The 19,133-nt window shown below is 50.1% G+C and overlaps 1 protein-coding gene across 1 annotated transcript in view; it reads left to right on the top strand.

The window, feature by feature from the left end:
* LOC147662684 (ATP-dependent chromatin remodeler CHD2-like) overlaps nt 1-19,133 on the top strand; it is a gene marked incomplete at its 3' end in the record, with an annotated part of 564,171 nt that overhangs the window by 210,913 nt on the left and 334,125 nt on the right. Inside the window, exon 8 of the mRNA XM_086950980.1 lies at nt 9,771-9,812. Coding sequence (XP_086807106.1) covers nt 9,771-9,812 — 42 coding nt within the window. The remainder of the gene's footprint in view (nt 1-9,770; nt 9,813-19,133) is intronic.

Here is a 19,133-nt window from a genome sequence, read left to right as displayed (position 1 = left end):
CCTCAGGTAAGAGGCATGAGAGGTCGGAGCGACACCATCGGTCCTCCGACCCGCCCCGACGCTCGCTCGATCCGGCCGGGGACTCGGGCGACACCGCCCACGCGGCTCCGCGGGAGTCGCAAGCGTCGCCGCCTGCCCCACACCTTCGGGCCCTGGGCACGGCGCGTCGCAGGAGGAGGTCGAGAGATACCTCATGGCCATGAGGGCCCTCCCTCCTCAGTCGGTTCCCGTGGCGCCTTCGGGCCGATCGGCTCCGTCTGGAGGTCCTTCCGGGTCGGGCGCTTCGGCCCCGACGACGTCGGGTGCTTCGGCCCCGGCGCCGCTGGCGACTTCGGTCCCGGCGCCGCGCGACCTCGCTGGATCCGGCTCCGGATCCGGGACCTCGCCGGTCGACCTTACGACCTCACCGGCGCCGTCCCTTCAGGTGTCGTCCCCGGCAGCCGATGTGGTTGCCGCCCCCAATGTTTCCTACGGTCCTACTCAGGAGTCGGAAGGGCGCCGCTGGGCGCCGATTCCGACGGCCTTTGGAGAATTCTATCTCCACGAGGAGGCCCTGGCTGTTGATCCTGGTCTCCAGGAGCCAGGTGACGAGGAGCAGTGGGAGGGGTCCGAGGACCCTCTGGCACGTGATTGCCAGTCAAACCAGGACTGGACACATGCCCAAGACCCAGTTTTTCCGCTACCTTCAATTCCGCCACGCGCTTACTCCTAGTCTGGTGGGCATGGAACAGCTCCCTGATTTTAGTCCTATCGAAGCTAAACTGTTTATGGGAGACCTGGGGGACAAGAAGGTCTCGCAGATATATCGCTCTCTGGTCACTCACTGTTCCCCTTCACTCGCAGCGCTGCGGGCCTCCTGGGAGACTGATGTAGGTCCGTTGGACGATGACGACTGGCGTGAGGCCTTAGAATCTCCCCGAGGTGCTGCTATAGCCACCCGCCTTCGCTTCATCCAGTTCAAATACCTCCACCGGGCATATTTTACTAGACACCGGCTATGGCGGGCGGGCCTTGTCGCGTCTCCCGAATGCCTGAGGTGCGGCTCTGAAGAGGGCACCCTGTTTCATACTGTATGGTCCTGTGAGAGATTGATTCGATTCTGGGCTGGGGTTTGGGACTGCCTGTCAGAGGTGTTGGGCTGGGACCTGCCCCGTACCCCCAGGTTGGGTCTTCTTCATGTTTTAGAGAATGTTGGGGGCAATATATACAAGCGCCACTTGCTGTTACTGGGGCTGGTGGTGGCGAAGAGGGATCTGGCGCAGGCCTGGAAGAGCGAGCGCGCCCCCCCCCTCGGGGCTTGGAGGGCGGGACTGGACTTCCTCATGGGTCTGGAGCAGCCTGTTTTTGAAGCCCGGGGCTGTCCCCGCAAACATTATAAAATCTGGAAACGGTGGGCGGATTACCGGGGCCTGCTCCTTGACCCTCCCGTGGACATTGATGATGCGTTACAGCTGGATGTGGATCCCGCACATTAGGCCGCTGGCCGGCTCCACCTTTGCAGACTATCTCAAGTTGCTGGACTGTGATTGCGTGCACTGGGTTAGGGTGGGATAAGGGGTGGGTAGTTGCGGGCGGGGCTGGTTGGTGGTTTTGGGGTTGGGTGGGAGGGGTGGTTCGACGCCATTTACTATATAACGATGGGTTCGATGCTGTGCTAATGTTGTATCTCTTTCTGTCTATCTTTGACAGTTCCCTCCTGACTGTGGAGGACTGTGTTGAGCTTTGCTTGAACTCATAATAAAATTGGTTATGAAAAAAAAAACCAGGACTGGACATATGAGCTTGGGGAGGCCAGTGGTATTGACACCTCGCCAGACACTGGATTTACGTCGCCCCCGACTGTGGCTTCGGAGGCGGGTTCTGCTTACAGCGTAGTGTTGACGAAGGCAGCTAAGGCCCTGAGCCTTCAGCTCCCCGTCGCGGCCGTGAGGACTAATCTCCTCACCGAGGTCCTCAAACCGCAGTCCGGCTCCGCGGAGCCCCTCCTGCCGTTCAATGAGGCCTTGTGTGACGTTCTTCTGGGCACTTGGTCCAAGCCCGCCACAGGCCCCCCTGTGGACAGGAACGTGGCCAGACGCTACCGCCCGGCACCGGGCGACCCATGCTTTTTGTCCACCCATCCCACCCCCGAGAGCCTGGTCATCCAGGCCTCTAACTCCCAAACCGCATTCCCGTCGGCCCAGCCCGACAGGGAATCCAAGAGATATGAACAGTTCGGGAAGAAGGTCTTCTCGTCTGTGAGCCTAGGGCTACGGTCTGTGAACACCAACTGTCTCTTGGGCCGCTACACCCACACTCTGTGGGACACGGTTGCGGAGGTGCTGCCACAATGCCCTGAGGAGGTCAGGGCTAAACTCAGCCAAACCCTTGCGGACGGCCGAGATGCGGCACGCTTTTCTATCCGGTGTGGGCTGGATACAACGGACTCACTGGGCAGGGCGATGGCAACGACGGTGGCGGTTCGACGCCACGCCTGGTTGAGGTCCGCCAACTTCTCGGCCAATGTCCAGGCCACCCTGCTGGACATGCCGTTTGATGGCCGTCGCCTCTTCGGCGACAAGGCAGACCATGCGCTGGAACGTTTCAAGGACTCCAGGGCCACGGCCAAGTCCTTGGGCCTTACGGCCCCGCGCCAGCAATCGGGTGCCTTTCGCTCCTTTGGTGGCCACGGAAGGGGCGCCCCACCACGTACCGTCAGCCACGCGCCGCAGAATGTTCAGCAACGCGGTGGCGGACGTGGGAACCGCCGTGGCGGTGGTCGGGGCCAGCGGCGAGGCCAGTCCACACCTCCCTCAGCAGCCCCTGCCTCAAAACCTTCCGAGTTTTCAGGCCCATGTGACGCCTGTGGGAGGCAGGGTTCGCCATCACCTCTCCCACTGGCATACAGTCACTTCGGACAGGTGGGTGCTGCAAATTGTCCGAAGGGGCTTCTCCCTCCCCTTCGAGTCATCCCCTCCATCCATGCCACCTCAATACCACCGTGTGTCGGGGGATCACTTGCAACTTCTGCAAGAGGAGGTTTCGGCCCTCTTGGCCAAGAGGGCCATCGAGCGCGTTCCTGGGCCAGAAGTAGGACGTGGTTGTTACTCCCACTACTTTCTGGTACCCAAGAAGGGCAAAGGGGGCCTACGCCCTATCTTGGATCTGCGGAACATCAACGGCTTCCTCCGGACGGAGAAGTTCAAGATGCTCACTTTGGCTCAGGTCCTGGCTGCCCTGGACCCAGGAGACTGGATGGTAGCGTTGGACTTGCAGGACGCCTATTTCCACATCCCCGTCCTGCCGGCCCACCGGCGTTACCTACGGTTCATGGTAGGCGAAGAGCACTTTCAGTTTACTGTGCTCCCCTTCGGCCTTGCCAGCGCCCCACGGGTGTTCACGAAGGTGATGGCGGTGGTCGCAGCCCATCTGCGCAGGCAGGGGGTATCAGTCTTCCCCTACCTCGACGACTGGTTGTTGAAGGCGGGCTCGCCCCAGACAGTCGTCAGCCACCTCCAGACTACGGCCGACCTCCTGCACTTGCTGGGGTTCTCCATCAATGTGCCGAAGTCACACCTGTGTCCCTCTCAAAAGCTCCTCTTCATCGGAGCGGTTCTCGACTCGGCGCAGTTTCGGGTTTACCCACCCGAACAGCGGGTTCGGGATATTCAGGCTCTGATTCCTGTCTTCAGGCCGTTATCCCGGGTCTCGGTCAGGTTGACGCTGCGGCTTCTGGGGCTGATGGCCTCCTGCATCCTTCTGGTGCGTCACGCCAGGTGGCGGATGCGGGCTCTGCAGTGGGACCTGAAGTTTCAGTGGGCCCAGCATCAGGGCAACCTGTCCGATCATGTCCTGATCTCAGAGGGCACTGCGAAGCAACTGCAGTGGTGGCTCACGGACCGCGACTGGGTCAGTGGCAGACCCCTCTCCCTACCCCAGCCGGAGCACGTAGTTGTGACGGACGCGTCCCTCCAGGGCTGGGGAGGCCACATGGGAGAGGCGGAGATCAGAGGCCTCTGGTCTCCGGCGGAGTCCCGGCTCCACATCAACCTTCTGGAGCTGAGGGCGATTCGTCTTGCACTGAAGGCATTCCTCCCCTCTGTCAGGGGGAGCGTAGTGCAAGTGTTCACCGACAACACCACTGCCATGTGGTACTGCAACAAACAGGGCGGTGTGGGGTCGTGGACCCTCTGCCAGGAGGCTCTGCTCCTCTGGCAGTGGCTGGAACATCAGGGCGTGTCCCTGGTGGTTCAACACCTGGCAGGCTCTCTGAATGCCAGGGCGGACGAACTCAGCCGCCGGTGCATGATGGATCACGAATGGCGTCTGAACTCGGACGTGGCGCAAGGTCTCTTTCGACAGTGGGGAGAGCCTTGGTTAGTTCTATTCGCCACAGAAGAGAACGCGCAATGTCAGCAGTTCTGCGCGTTGGAATTTCCAAGGCGGCACTCGCTCGGAGACGCTTTTCGTCGCGAGTGGAGCTGCGGTCTGTTGTACGCCTTTCCGCCTATACCACTTCTGCTCAGAGTGCTGAAGAAGATCAGGCGCGACCGGGCCCAGGTCGTCCTTGTGGCTCCGGACTGGGCACGAAGATACTGGTATTCCGAGCTACTCAGCATGTCAGTCGATCCCCCGATTCGTCTGCCTCTTCGGGAGGACCTTCTGTCACAGCAGCAGGGGACGGTTCTGCACCCGAACCTGTCCAGTCTCCACCTACAAGCTTGGAGATTGAGCGGCGGCAGTTGAGGCCATTTGACTTGCCTCCCGAAGTCTGTGATATCATTCTGGCAGCCAGGCGTCCCTCCACAAAGTCGGTATACGCCTGCCGGTGGAACAGATTTGTGGCATGGTGCACAGCAAAGGCTGTGGATCCTCTCTCTGCACCCCTTTCGGAAGTACTGCTCTTTCTTCTTTCCCTTGCCCAGCAGGGCTCTGCCCTGGGCACTCTTAAAGGGTACCTTTCTGCTCTATCAGCCTTCTTGAGGCTACCAGATCAGCCTTCTTTATTCAAGTCCCCTATTGTGATTAGATTTCTGAAGGACATCACGCGCATGTTCCCTCCTGTTCCCTTCGTGATGCCCCAGTGGGACTTGAATCTGGTTCTCACCTATCTGATGTGTGCTCCCTTTGAGCCGCTTCATAACTGCCGTCTTCGTCTCCTTACTCTAAAGACGGCCTTCCTGGTTGCCATCACCTCTGCCAGGAGGGTGAGTGAGCTCCAGGCTCTTTCTTCTTCTCCACCTTTCCTGTCTGTTCATCCTGATAAGGTGGTGTTACGTACACGACCTTCCTTTCTGCCCAAGGTTGTCACGGCCGTCCACATCGGGCAGTCCATCACTTTGCCCACCTTCTTTCCGCCTCCGCATCCCTCGAAAGAGGAGGAGAGGCTCCACCGTCTGGATCCAAAACGTGCGCTCTCCTACTACCTAGATCGCACACGCCAATTCCGGGTGGATGACCAACTCTTCGTTGGTTACGTGGGCGCGAAGAAGGGAAAGGCTGTGCACAAGAGGACCATCTCTCGGTGGATCATCTTGTGTATCCAAGATGTTACTCCATAGCGAGGAAGGAGCCCCCAGCTGGATTGCGGGCTCACTCCACTCGGGCCACGGCAACGACAACTGCCCTGGGCCGCGGTGTCCCCCTGCAGGACATTTGCCAGGCAGCTACGTGGGCCTCGCTGCACACGTTCGCAAGACACTACTGCCTGGACAGTCAAGTCCGGAGGGATGGCTTCTTTGGCCGTTCCGTCCTCCAGGACTTTCTGGTGTGATATTGGTTCGCAGACCCACCACCGGGGTTGGTATTGCTGGGGTATCTATTCTAAGGTAAGGAATCTATCACTAACGTGTCTCTTTCAGATGCACAAGTTACTACTTGTGTAACGATATATCTGTAAGAGACATTAGTTAGTGATAGATTCCTTACCGACCCACCCATCCTCCCCGTTCTGCGAACCGATATCTAGGGTTAAGGTCATCCCCTTTCAGGGCCCTAGTTTCATGGCACCAGTGTTAGTTCTATCATGGCTCTGCGTATCTGGCGCGGAAAAGCTGTGTTATCAGAACTGACGTCAGCGCGCATGGGCGCCGTCTAAGTACTCCGACGACGTCATCCCGGCGCTCACGACGCCGACGACGGACGCGGACCGCAGACGACGCCTACCGGCGCGCAGGGGTATTGCTACGCAAAAGTTTCCGGATCCAGTCTGACGCCTGGGGATATTCTAAGGTAAGGAATCTATCACTAACTAATGTCTCTTACAGATATATCGTTACACAAGTAGTAACTTGTGCTTCCCGACGTCTTTTGAACCCTATGCAGCCGCAGCCCCTGGGCTAGGTAACTTGAGTATTTCGGTGCTCCAACATAGGTTGGCTATCTAAGTGTCCAGATCCTTTTTCATTTTCAGCCTATCTAGTCGGATTCGTCCGATAACACTAACTTTACGAAATCTAGCATCCATAGACTTTGTCCCGCATCCCACGCGAGAGTGCACACTCTGCACCCGATCTCCCTAGGCCTCCTGCTCCTAACCTAAAGGTTCAGTAGTGTAGTCCTAGCGATCCTAAAGCCTCTGGATCTTGTTACTTACCTGCTAGTATTTCGCATTCCACTTTTGTAGTATATAGTTTTTCGTGCCCCTCGGGCATTTGTGTAAATTGTGCAACTTGAAGTATTTTCGTAAGAGTTTTGTATTGTGATTAGCTCCCTGACTCATAAAGAGTTCAGGGTAGACTTGTTATAAATAAATATCCTTTTATTTTCATAACAACTTGTGTGGTGTCCTTTCACTTAGTGTTCAAGGGGTATATGTGATGGTATAACAGCTGGCTTAACACGCTCTCTAGAGTTTAGCCTAAAGACTGCTCTTGTCCATGCTACTAGGATAGCTGGTCTATAAGGTTGACTTACAACCAATCATCAATAAGGGTCGTTTGGAATGATACACAGTGATCACTAGAATAGTGAGCACTACATATCAGGCAAACTTCTCACATGGTCCGGCATATACATTATGTCTACATACTGGTTGCCTTGGTTTCCTCTTCCCACGTCGCCACCTCTTGTCGCGGTTGCAAAGTCTAGACCAATATCTCAATGTGTGAGGGAACTTTTCTGGGTTGTTACAAGTTGCCCATAGGTTCCTCCTTGCTTCCACTTACTGGAGTGATTTTCCAATTGTCATATGCTCCCTTTTTGGTGTTCAACGCTGTCCGTGTCTTTTGCAGTGTTGGTCTTGCATTCTGAGACTTTTTCCACCATTCGTTGACTTGGTGTTTTTGGCCTCTCCCTTCGGATATGCCTACTCTTGTTAAAGCTACGCCTGTGGGACAGTTCTTCTGATGGCAGTGGTCATTGATTAATGTCTGCGAGTCTATACTGTGGTTGTTCCTCCCTTTGGCTTCTTGCTGCCCGGTCGGGCGCTCTTCTGTTCCTCGGTAATCCACTTTGAGGTCTCTATTGCAGTTTGCCGGCGGCATATTCTACCTGCTTCAGTCGGTTAGGAGTTGATGCTATTGCCCCTCTTTACCCTTTTGGGGTTGTGTGTGCGCTACGCGTGCTTCTTGTTCTGCTGGCTATTTCCAATGCCTTGCTCACGTTCTGGCTTTGCCTTTGGGTTTTTGCCACCGGCTCTTTTGGCTTCCTTTTATAAACTAGTCTGTTAGGCGCTGGTTGCATCTCTTCAACTGCATTTCAAGCTTGGGTTAATGCACTTTTCATGCGCCATTTAGCAGAGAGTGATCCTTCTTCCCCTCTCTCTCTCTTTCCTTGCCCTGGTCTAGGTTCATACTGTTCTACCTGTCATTTTTATACTGGTATGGTGTGGCGCCATTTTGGCATGTCTGATGGATATCTTCTATCCTGTGACTTCTGCTTTTCGAGCTGCTCGGAGTGCTGTCGGGCTGTTCTGCACAGTTTTTTCCCCTTTATCAGTCACTCTGTTGCCGGATCACATGCCTGGCGCATTCTGTTGTTCTGTTGCAGACCTGCCCCCCCCCCCCCCCCCCTTTTGAGGTATGGCTGTGGTATCTATTCTAAGTTAAGGAATCTGCGGCTAGATGTCTCTATCAGATGTATGAGTTACTTACCTTCGGTAACTATGTATCTGGTAGAGACGTTGTCTAGCCGCAGATTTCCTAACGCCCACCCTGCCTCCCCGTTCAGCGAGGACCATATCTGGTGGTGTTCTCCGCTGGCCACTTCAGTTGCCATTGGGTTTATCTTAACAGGGTTCAGATTGTTGCACTCCCCTGGGTGCTTTCATATACAGCTAACCTCTGCTAAGGGTGTTCTTTTCTGTTATATGGTGCCTTTGATTCACAGGAAGGTTTGTTTTCCTCTCTAGTTCCCTTTCCTTCAGTCTGCTCTACTGCCTCGGGGTCCTGAGCTTTGTTTCCTGCCTCTGTTTCTTACAGATATATCTTTACAGAAGGTAAGTAACTTGTTCATTGAAAGAACAAAAGATTTTTGTAAAACAAAGCAACTGTTTGTTTAATTTACCCCACCTCACGAAGGCAATCCTATTTCCATGCAAAAGCTAAAATAACTTTATCTATACCCCCTAGAGCGCATTACACTCGCAAAATGAGGGGCATCTATTGCCTTTTTAGGTAACATTCCTATAGCTGACATTTGTAAAGCAGGAACATGGTCTACACCACACACATTTACCAAACACTACTGTGTGGATGTACTAGCACGCCAACAAGCCAATGTAGGGCTGGCAGTGCTAAAAAAACTTTTCCAGACAACTGCAACATCTACTGGTTAGCCAACACTTTGGGAGATTATTACTATAGAGTCTATGCAAAGCATGTGTATCTACAACACACATGCTTTAAACTGATTGTTACTTACCCAGTAAACATCTGTTCTAGGCATGTAGAGCTGTAGAATCGCATGTGCTCACCTTCCTCTCCGGGAAACTGTAGTTGTTGCAGTTATTTACATTATCTACGCATGGACATCTCTTAACTAAACTCACTTATTACATTCTAACCCTCTTGCGGGAAAACAATCTAACAATGGAGTCATTGCCCATGCACACTATCACCGAAAGGAGTCGCCTTACCTCGTGACTGGAAAGACTTCATCGAAGAAAAACAACTTGCAAACATCCGGACCCAACACTAGATGGCAGGAGTACGCAAAGCATTTGAATTTACAGCCCTACATGCCAAGAACAGATGCTTACTGGGTAAGTAACATAATCCTTATGAGTTTAAAGAAGCATTGGAATATCTTTTGGCTGCAGGTGGAAAAAATAATTCCTGTGTGTTCTCACTGCTGTGTAAAATAGTTCTAAAGAATTTAGCTTTAGATTTAATACCGGGTTCAGTGTCTGCTAGTTCTAACATTCTGTGCTAGTTTGCTGTACAAGCAACATTTTGCAGGCTGAGGTTTAAAGGAAAACCGTTACCTAAGTTACTATTCAAACCATCCTTTGCCACACTATCTGTCCATGAGGCACAGCACAGTCTTTGCTGTTGTTGATAATCTATGTATTTTATTTTCAAATATGTCTGTACATTGTCTGCAATGAGTATAGAATCGAGAAAAGTGGCAAAGAATTCAAACATCCTTAATGATTCTGTGGTCTTGATGTCTCATTTTGGTTGTGGCTATACTGAGAGAATTTTTAAAATAATAAAATGAACAATATTTTTAATCTGGTTAACCTGTGAGCATCAGTCTATGCCGTGAATGTCAATGAAGATCAGCCAATAAATTGTCAAAAGCCCTGCTCTTTCTCCTGATTATAATTAATGTTTTTACCCCAACTTTAGGTTTATCAAGGCTTATAAGAAGTTTGGCTCTCCCTTAGAACGGTGAGTTCTGCAATGTCCAAGAACGTCTAATTAGTAAGTGGTGTGCAGGGAAATGTAGATACCTATCTCCTTAGTGATGCATACAAAGACGTTTCTGGATACTGGACTGCTGCTTCAATTTTATTAAAGTGTGATTTAAATGTTGCTGTGTTATGTCTTTGTGTTCAGCCTATGCTTTAGATAAAATGTGAGTGCAGATGAGAGGAAAATAGCCTGTCACCGTCAATAATTTTGCTAACTTTAATTTTCTAAAGTATAAATCCTTCTAGAAAATGTCAGATCATGGCAGAACTCTATGGGTCTCATGAAGTAAAATAATCAATTGAAAATGATGTACAGTAAAAATATCTTAGTGATAGTCTTAGCTTCAGCCTGTTGGTATTCAAAGTATCCACATGCTTGGATAAAAGAAACACCTCCATGGTCTTTTGAAATAGTGGTTTTATTTCAATGAAATGTTGTGCTTCACAAATATGAGATTGTATTTGTGTGTTTTTCCAAAAACAGGTACACAAAGTGCCAGTCTTTAAATCATGCTGTAAAGAAAGACAATTTAATTTTGCAAAGAAATACACCGCACAGGAAGCCCACAGCAACTGTGATTAGGCTAACTTCTGCTCTTTTAAGTGATCAAAGAACATCTAGAGTAGAATACAGTATGCAATTTGCATCTCTAATAATTCCACAAAACATATAGTTTATTTCACATCATACCTCGCATCTTCACAACAAACAAAATACTACCCAATATGGAAAAAGTACTGATTGATACTTGTGTGCAAATGGCCTGCGATTAAAGGGACAGCTTCCAATTATGATTACAAGTTAAACAATCTTTATAAATGTCACTGTAATCTCCATATTGTCTGTACCCGAAATAAAGAAAAGTTTGGTTTAATAGTCTAGTAATGGTTTTGTAATGGACAGTCCCAAAATATATGGATCAGAGATACAAAAGTATTACAGTATAATTGGAGCATTTACAATTCAAATATGGAGGCTGTAGGAGAGTAGGGTCTGCAATCCTATGGTCACCCCAGATTTTTGATTTTTTGCTTCACTGGTTTACGACTTTCCCTGGCTGTGGGCCTGCTAATCAGACCCACAGCCTAGCTGTTCTCTCTCTAAATTGACATCCATGTACTTTAGGTGCATTTACCAATTGGTATTGGGTCACTCTTGTAAGTCCTTGTACAGTGTACCATAGGTACCCAGGGCATAAGTGAACCCAAGGCCTACTAGGGGCTGCAGCATGTATTATGCCACCCCTGGCTGGCCATCCAAATCTGACACAACTGGCTGATCAATCAGCTGGGGCAAGGTGGTGTAATCACCCTTTGCTTTAGATATAGTATACCTACATCTAAACCTAAAATGGACACATATACTCCTATAAGTCACTCCTATGGCAGGCCTTAACAATCCTGGATGATTCAGAAAAGGGGGGTGGTATATTTTTGTCCACCCTAAGCGTGGAAGGGTATTCTCAGATGTGAGACCCTTGCTCATTGCACCATCAGGATTCAAGCAAACCGGGCCGAAGACGGCTGTAATGCCAGAAACCGGTCCCCGGGAGCTTGTTTCCTTCCCAGTGTAAGAATTGGCTTTTGTAGTTTGGTTTGCCCTGTTCTCATCATGCACTGGGACAGGAACAGACTAATTTGCATACAGCCAGGTTCTGAAACTGGGATGGTGCAGTGAGCTAAAAAACGGTGTTGGATCTAGCCCTGATCTCTTGACTGGGTGAGAGCTTTCTGCTTAATTCAGAGACTCTGTCCCTCACCACCCCTTGTTGTAAATATTAACAATCCTGGAGGCAGAGTGCTTGGAATTATGTGAGATAGTGCTCTGGCATGAGCTGAGCCTGTCTACAGCTTTCAGAACCAAGTCCTTTAGCTGTTTCCATGATAACGCTATACCATATACTCTTAAGTGCATTATAATCCTCGCGGTTATTGCTAACTTTGGCATAGCATGATCAAAACATGTCGAGTAAGGTGTCATACGAATTGGAATACTACCCCCTCGCCAGTTCTGGTGACGGGGGTAGCATTCCACCCTTTTTGAGGGACACGACATGTATGTAACTGTGAACCCCGGTTAAAGTTAACTTGAGTCTCAGCATCACAAAATGGAAGCTGCCAGGAGAGTGAGCTCCAGGCTTTATCCTCTAAACCTCCTTTCCTCTCTGTTCATCAGGACAAGGTTGTGTTGCGGACGAGACCTTCGTTCTTGCCCAAGGTTGTCACGGCCTTCCACATTGGGCAGTCCATTATCTTGCCCACCTTCTTTCCGCCTCCGCATCCCTCGAAAGAGGAAGAGAGGCTCCACCGTCTAGACCCAAAACGTGCGCTCTCTTTCTATCTGGATCGCACACGCCAGTTACGGGTGGATGACCAACTCTTTGTTGGTTACGTGGGCGCTAAGAAGGGAAAGGCGGTGCACAAGCGGACTATCTCGCGGTGGATCATCTTCTGTATACAGGCATGTTACTCCATGGCCAAAAAAGGAGCCCCCTGCTGGATTGCGGGCTTATTCTACTCGGGTCACGGCGACTACAACTGCCCTGGGCCGAGGAGTGCCCTTGCAGGACATTTGCCAGGCAGTTATGTGGGCCTCACTGCACACGTTTGCAAGACACTACTGCCTGGACAGCCAAGTCCGGAAGGATGGCTTCTTTGGCCGTTCCGTCCTCTAGGACTTTTTGGTGTGTTTATTGGTTCGCAGACCCCCCACCGGGGTTGGTATTGCTGGGGTATCTATTCTAAGGTAAGGAATCTATCACTAACGTGTCTCTTTCAGATGCAAAAGTTACTACTTGTGTAACGATATATCTGTAAGAGACATTAGTTAGTGATAGATTCCTTACCGGCCCACCCATCCTCCCCGTTCTGCGAACCGATATCTAGGGTTAAGGTCATCCCCTTTCAGGGCCCTAGTTTCATGGTAGTATTGGTTTTGTCATGGCTCTGCGTATCTGGCGCAGAAAAGCTGTGTATCAGAACTGACGTCAGCGCACATGGGCGGCGGCTAAGTACTCCGACGTCATTCCGGCGCCGACGACGGACGCGGAGCCGCGGACGACGCCTACCGACACGCAGGGGTATTGCTACGCAAAAATTTCCGGATCCAGTCTGACGCCTTGGGATATTCTAAGGTAAGGAATCTATCACTAACTAATGTCTCTTACAGATATATCATTACACAAGTAGTAACTTGTGCTTCTAGTGATCACCTTGTATCAGTCCAAACAACCCTTATGGTGATTGGTTGTAAGTCAACCTTATAGACCAGCTATCCTAATGGTAGCATGGACAAAGCAGTCTTAGGCTAAACTCGTTTGGCATGTGAAGCTAGCTGTTTTACCACATATAACCCCTTGAATACCAAATGAAAGGGCACCACACAGGTTGTTATGAAAATAAACAAGATATTTATTAACTAACATACATCTCTGAACTCTTTATGAGGTCAGAGGGCTAAGCACATGACAATACTCTTAAGAAAAATACTATAAGTTGCACAAATTACAATGGTGCCCTAAGGGCACGACAAACCATATACTAGGTAAATGGTATTAGGAAATCGATAGAGGAAATGAAGATGTCCAGAGGCTGTAGGATCGCTTGGACTACACTACCCTAACCTTAGGTAAGGAGCAGGAGGCCCACGGGACGCGGGTGCAGAGTGTGAACTCACACGCGAGATGCAGGACAAAGTCAATGGACAGTACAAATTACGAAAAGGTAAGTAATAGACAGTTCCGACTAGCTAGGACTAAAACGACTGGACACCTGGACACTAGGAGAGTCAATCTACCCTTGAGCACCGAAATGCTCTCGTTACCTCACCCACGGGCTGCGGGTGCATAGGTGTGAAAGTGTGTCGGGTTTCCGCGTTGAAGTCTATGGAGCCTTGAAGAAAGATGCTGCAGGCGACCAGGAAGAAGCTGTCCGGAGCGATCCAAGGGTGGATCGAGGAAGATGAAGACCTGAAAGCAGAGGGGACGATGTTCACAGTCACTAGCCAGTGACCGGAGTGGAACCAGGAAGGAACCAGATGCTGTTGTCGCGATCAGGTGAAGAGTGGACGCTTGACTCTGCAGCCATGTGGACCAGGTGGTGTCTTCGACGACCAAGATGGAGGCACGAGCTGTCCCACGCAGGCTCTCGCTGTCGGCGGTGTTGGTTCCGGATTCGGCGTCAACAGGCCTTGGCAAAGGCAACCCACGCAGTGAGTGGAAAAGGCGTCTGGTGCGGACCAGTAGGGTCCGGGGTGCTTCTCCTTTGCACGGAAGCAAGGGCTAGTCTGGAGCAACCAGACCAATGGTGTAGATTTCGTGGATCGTCGTCTAGGAGGTCACTAGCCAGCCGGCAAGTGACCAGACAACGCATCGCTCAGCAATCAAGCAAAAGGGCCCCATACAGATCTCGTGGATCCTGGAGGACTGATCTTCTGTGCAGGAGCTGCTCGGGGTTGGGGCTTCTCAATCCCCAAAGCACTTTCTCAAGGATGCCTCTGAAGTCGTGCTGGAAGCAAAGTGCAGTTTCTTCAAGATGGCCGGTCCCATGTGTCTCGTCGCACCCACGGATCTCAGCTGCGCTGCAGATGTAGGTAGAGGTCGGAGAGGTCTGGAAGTCCGGATCTCGTCGGGCTCTGAAGTCTGGCTCCGGCAGGAAGGACGACAAAGTGAACCGCTAGGACGCTTGATGGTACCTGCAGATGCAGGGTGGTCACTCCTTGGCCACAAGGGAGATTTCTTCAGTCTTCTGTGGAGCAGAACGTCGAAGTCCAGAGTTTCTTTTTTGTAGTTTCAAATCAGGATTAATCTAATTTGGAATGGGACCAGCTCCTACCTTTATTCTCCTAAAGGGGTCTGTACTATGACTAGGTCCCTCCTATGGGTGGGACCAGGAAGGGGGGTGGTTACACCCCCTATCCTTTGTCCGATTTTGCGCCAGAGCTGGGGCTTGAGTGCCCCAGCAACTGGTTTGAACAGAGGTATGCACAGGGACACCTTGTGTGCCCTAGGCATGTCTCATTTCTTTCAGCCTGTCGTACCTCAATACACAAAATCCTGTCTGGGGTGGTGCTAGCACCTCCCAAGGCAGGAAACCCTTTGTCCAAGCCTCCCTCGCTGGAAGGACTCCCAGCAGCAGGAGGTCAGACTTGTGTCTGTGGTGACAGCATCCATTTTGTATTGCTGAGACTCGAGTTAACTTTAACCGGGGTTCACAGTTACATACATGTCGTGTCCCTCTAAAAGTGTGGAATGCTACCCCCGTCGCCAGAACTGGCGAGGGGGTAGTATTCCAATTCGTATGACACCTTACTCGATATATTTTTATAATGCTATGCCAAAGTTAGCAATAACCGCGAGGATTATAATGCACTTAAGAGTGTATGGTATAGGGGGGCGAGCTTGGACGCTGGTGAAATGGCGGCGTAGTTTTTGACCTCCTCCAAGCTGCTTTTTCGGTCCCTTTCCGAATCCAATCGGATAATCCAATGTCGGAACTTCATCCGGGCTGATCCTGAGAATTTAAGCATAATCCGAACACGGAGAACGAAGAAAACCACCCTTTGTCCCTGACCGCTGGTTCCCCCGGACTCATCCGGAGCCTTAACCCGGCTGAGCCCGCGAGACCTCTCGGAGCGCCACGGAGACCCTGCATGCTTCGCTGCTGTGAAACGTCGGATTCACACGGCGATGTCTCCACTTCGATTCCGCCCAGCAAAGGACTCGTGAGTACAGGGTGTCTCAGAAATAACTGAGGAAAGTACTTTATTTATGAGTAAAAACGGCGCGAACACACTGCTCAAAATGGCGGCTTGCCGATGCTCCTAATTGTGCATACGAACACTCAACGGCCCCCGTTACCATGATCCATGCTCTCAAATCCAGACTTGCAGGCTGCAATACAATGCTCCCTACTGTGTGATCTCAACTATTATTAAATGGAACACTGAGCTGAGGGTTCGGCGCCAACGAGGGAATACCAGACCAATGCATGCTATCTAACATTTTTACGCCTCTGAGTTGCTGGGCCCTATTTGCATACAGCTAGTGAGAACTGAGATATTATTGTTTGCCCTTGTGTCAAGGTGAATGCCAACAGCCAGCAATTGTTAATAGTTAATCACGCTCTGCAACACGTGAAGTAGAGACTTACAGTGGCATCTTTATGCGTCTCTCTGTGGGAGGCTGTGTTTTGATCATGACGGGGAGGCATGTAACCGGCATGTAACCATCCACGCAAGAGAACCCACTAATATATGTTGACCAATGCTGGTGTGATATAATCCTGTCACTACGTTATACGCCTGGAATCACTGGGAAATTCGCCATACGTGGAGTCTGCTGTGTGTTAAAAGTTGGGAAAGAGTGCTGCTGGAGTGCCCTCAGATCAATCCAACTTCTATACCGCCATAAAGCAATTACCGCCACCCGGTCCCGCGATGGGTGACAAAGACAATGTGAAGACACCTAAACGCCTGAAATCTGACCCACCCACTCCAGTCAAAGGGAGGAAAGACATGACGGAGGCCATGGAGACCATCTTAAGTAGGCTGGAAGAAGTTAGGGACTTAGCCAAATCAACCAAAGAGGAGGTTGTTGCTGTTCGCCAAGACATCAAAGATATCAACTCGAGGTTGATGGAATCAGAGAGCAGAATAGGCAAGCTTGAAGATTTTGAGAACAAAGCCTGCGGTGCCATCAAGAAACTCACAATGTGCTCAGAACACCTGGTGAGGAAAGTTGCGGAGTTAGAAGACAGAAATAGGAGGGGGAATCTGAGAATTTTTGGTATGCCAGAAAAAGCGGAGGAATCCCTAGAATCGTGTATAACCTTCCTGGAAAAATGGTTCACGCAGGCCACGAATTTGACTTTCGCACAACCACTGGAGTTTGACAGAGCCCATAGAGTTCCGGGGCGAATCACCAAAGATCAGAAGGGTCCGAGAGCGATTGTGTGCAAGCCGCTGAGGTATCAACACACAGAGCAGATTCTCACATTCATGCGTAAAAATAACCATATTCTATGGAAAGGCCACAAGATCTTCATTTCACAGGACTTCAGCAAGGAAACTATGGAAACAAGGAAAGCCTTCCTTGCACTGAGACCACAATTGAAATCTATGGGGTACATGTATGGTTTTATTGGCCCGACGAGATTCAAGGTAACCCTACAAGGTGTGACCCAGGTGTTCTCTGACCAGCAAAAACTACAACACCTGCTATTTAACCAAGGGGATGGCAACATGGAGGTTTCCCCTGCATCTCAGATGAACGCCTCTACATCTGGCCAAGGATGAGCTCTTACTTTTCTTTCATAATTATCCAATGCTCTCTGTCGCCGCACAACCTGCCTGATTGAGCTTACACACCCTAGCTCAAGACCGTTGACTACTGCTACTTTCCTATGGGTTTGTGCTGCCTAATGGACTCCACGTGCTGGATACTCTGCACTGGATTGATTACCCAAGTTGTCCAACCCTATCCGATCACTTATGCTACAGGTTTGCCCTGGGCAGTTTAGTCTGCCTGGACCTTCTTACATTTCCCAATGTTAAGATTGCTATGCTAGTGTTCTTGCGCTTAATTATCAACGCAACATGTTTTTCCAGTGCTACTTGTCGCGATAAGTAATGTTGATTCTATTTACACAGGTAATCTCAGACCTAAATTTATTGTTTGTTCTACAGCTCTTGTGATCGTTATGTTTGCTAGGTTTGGCAAGCCGATGAACGCATTTACACCCTGTTTGAGAAGGCCTATGTTTATTGTTACCCTGGTCAGAACTAGTTATAGTGCTCAGTGGTGATATTTCGTACTAATAGTTTTACGCCAGTTTATTTGCAGGTGTTTGCAGATTTTCACAGACTGTGTACTGTCCGTGCACTGTGCATGTTTAGCGGACCGTTATTGAGCGACCATGCTATACACAGTACTCTAATCCGATGTATAATCCATGTTGGTTTGGCAGGTATGAGACTCTTGCTATGTCTACCTGCCTACTTACTCCTATGTTTGTTAGACCACTAATCTACAAGTTGGCTTGGCAGGTATGACATTCTCGCTATGTCTACCTGCCCACCTACTCTAGTGTTTGTCGGACCTCTAATCTGCAATATGTTTCGCAGCTCTTATGAATAACATGTTTGCATAAGCTGCTTGGAGGCGGCCTCGCGGTTGTTCCCGAATCGCCATGTTCTTTTTCTACTATTGGGGTGGGAGGGGAGGGATGGGGGATTGGGTGGTGGGACGAAGGGAGGAGTGGGGGGAGTAGTTGTATTTACACTGATTGTATTATTTGTATTTGTATTGTTTTGTTTTGACTTTGCTGAGCTTTCTAATTTGCGCCCTATTGTGCAATCTTATGTACCTCTTGCAACCATTTTGACTGTTTTATACGACATGTTTATCTTCTGCGTAGTGCTATGCATAGGCCTACATGCAACCTTTCATGACAATACAGCTCATAGCAGTAAGCTTGATTATCACACATGGAAACGACGATGACTAACGTTATAGATACTCCTATAGGGTCGACGACCATAAATAACCTTAAAGTGCTTTCATTGAATGTAAAGGGCCTGAACCAGCCGATTAAACGGCAAAAGGTACTCAACTATCTCCGAAGACAGCATGGTGACATCGCCCTATTGCAGGAAACAAGACTAGAAGAAAAACACTTTCATACCCTACGTAATACATTCTTTACTGAAGTTGTAGGCTCTAGCGCTGTGTCTAAGAAAAATGGAGTAGTAATTCTGCTAGCCAAGAAGTCAAATGTGGAGGTGATTTCCTCCTCTATAGACAACAAGGGGAGATGGGCCTCTGTGAAACTAGTTAAGGACGACACTGAGTTCTACGTTACAACGATATATGCCCCTAATACACACGAACCTTCCTTTTGGGCAGGGCTCACAAAACAGCTAGACACTATCCCAGACTCCTCGGTCCATATTCTAGCAGGGGATTTCAACCTACCCTTTGATCCAGCCTTGGATAGGGACTCTAGATGCACCTTCAGACCTGGCAAAGCGCATAAGGAATTCACTAGACTATGCAAAATATTCCACATGATAGACACATGGCGTATTCAACACCCCGATGGTAGGGACTACTCCTTCTACTCCCCACCCCATGACTCGTTCTCAAGAATTGATTACATTTTCATAACCAGAAATGCAGTACCCAGAATAGATGAAACCGATATTGCACCGCGGCTTGTTTCTGACCACTCCTGCATTTCACTCACTCTGTCAAATGTCAAACCAACAACTCGCCAATCAATGTGGCGCCTTAATGATGCC

Source organism: Lissotriton vulgaris, unplaced genomic scaffold, assembly GCF_964263255.1.
Source record: "Lissotriton vulgaris unplaced genomic scaffold, aLisVul1.2 SCAFFOLD_1424, whole genome shotgun sequence".
In the NCBI taxonomy this organism is placed as follows: Eukaryota; Metazoa; Chordata; class Amphibia; order Caudata; family Salamandridae; genus Lissotriton; species Lissotriton vulgaris.
Note: the sequence above shows the minus strand (reverse complement) of the source record. Positions and strands in the feature narration are given on the sequence as shown.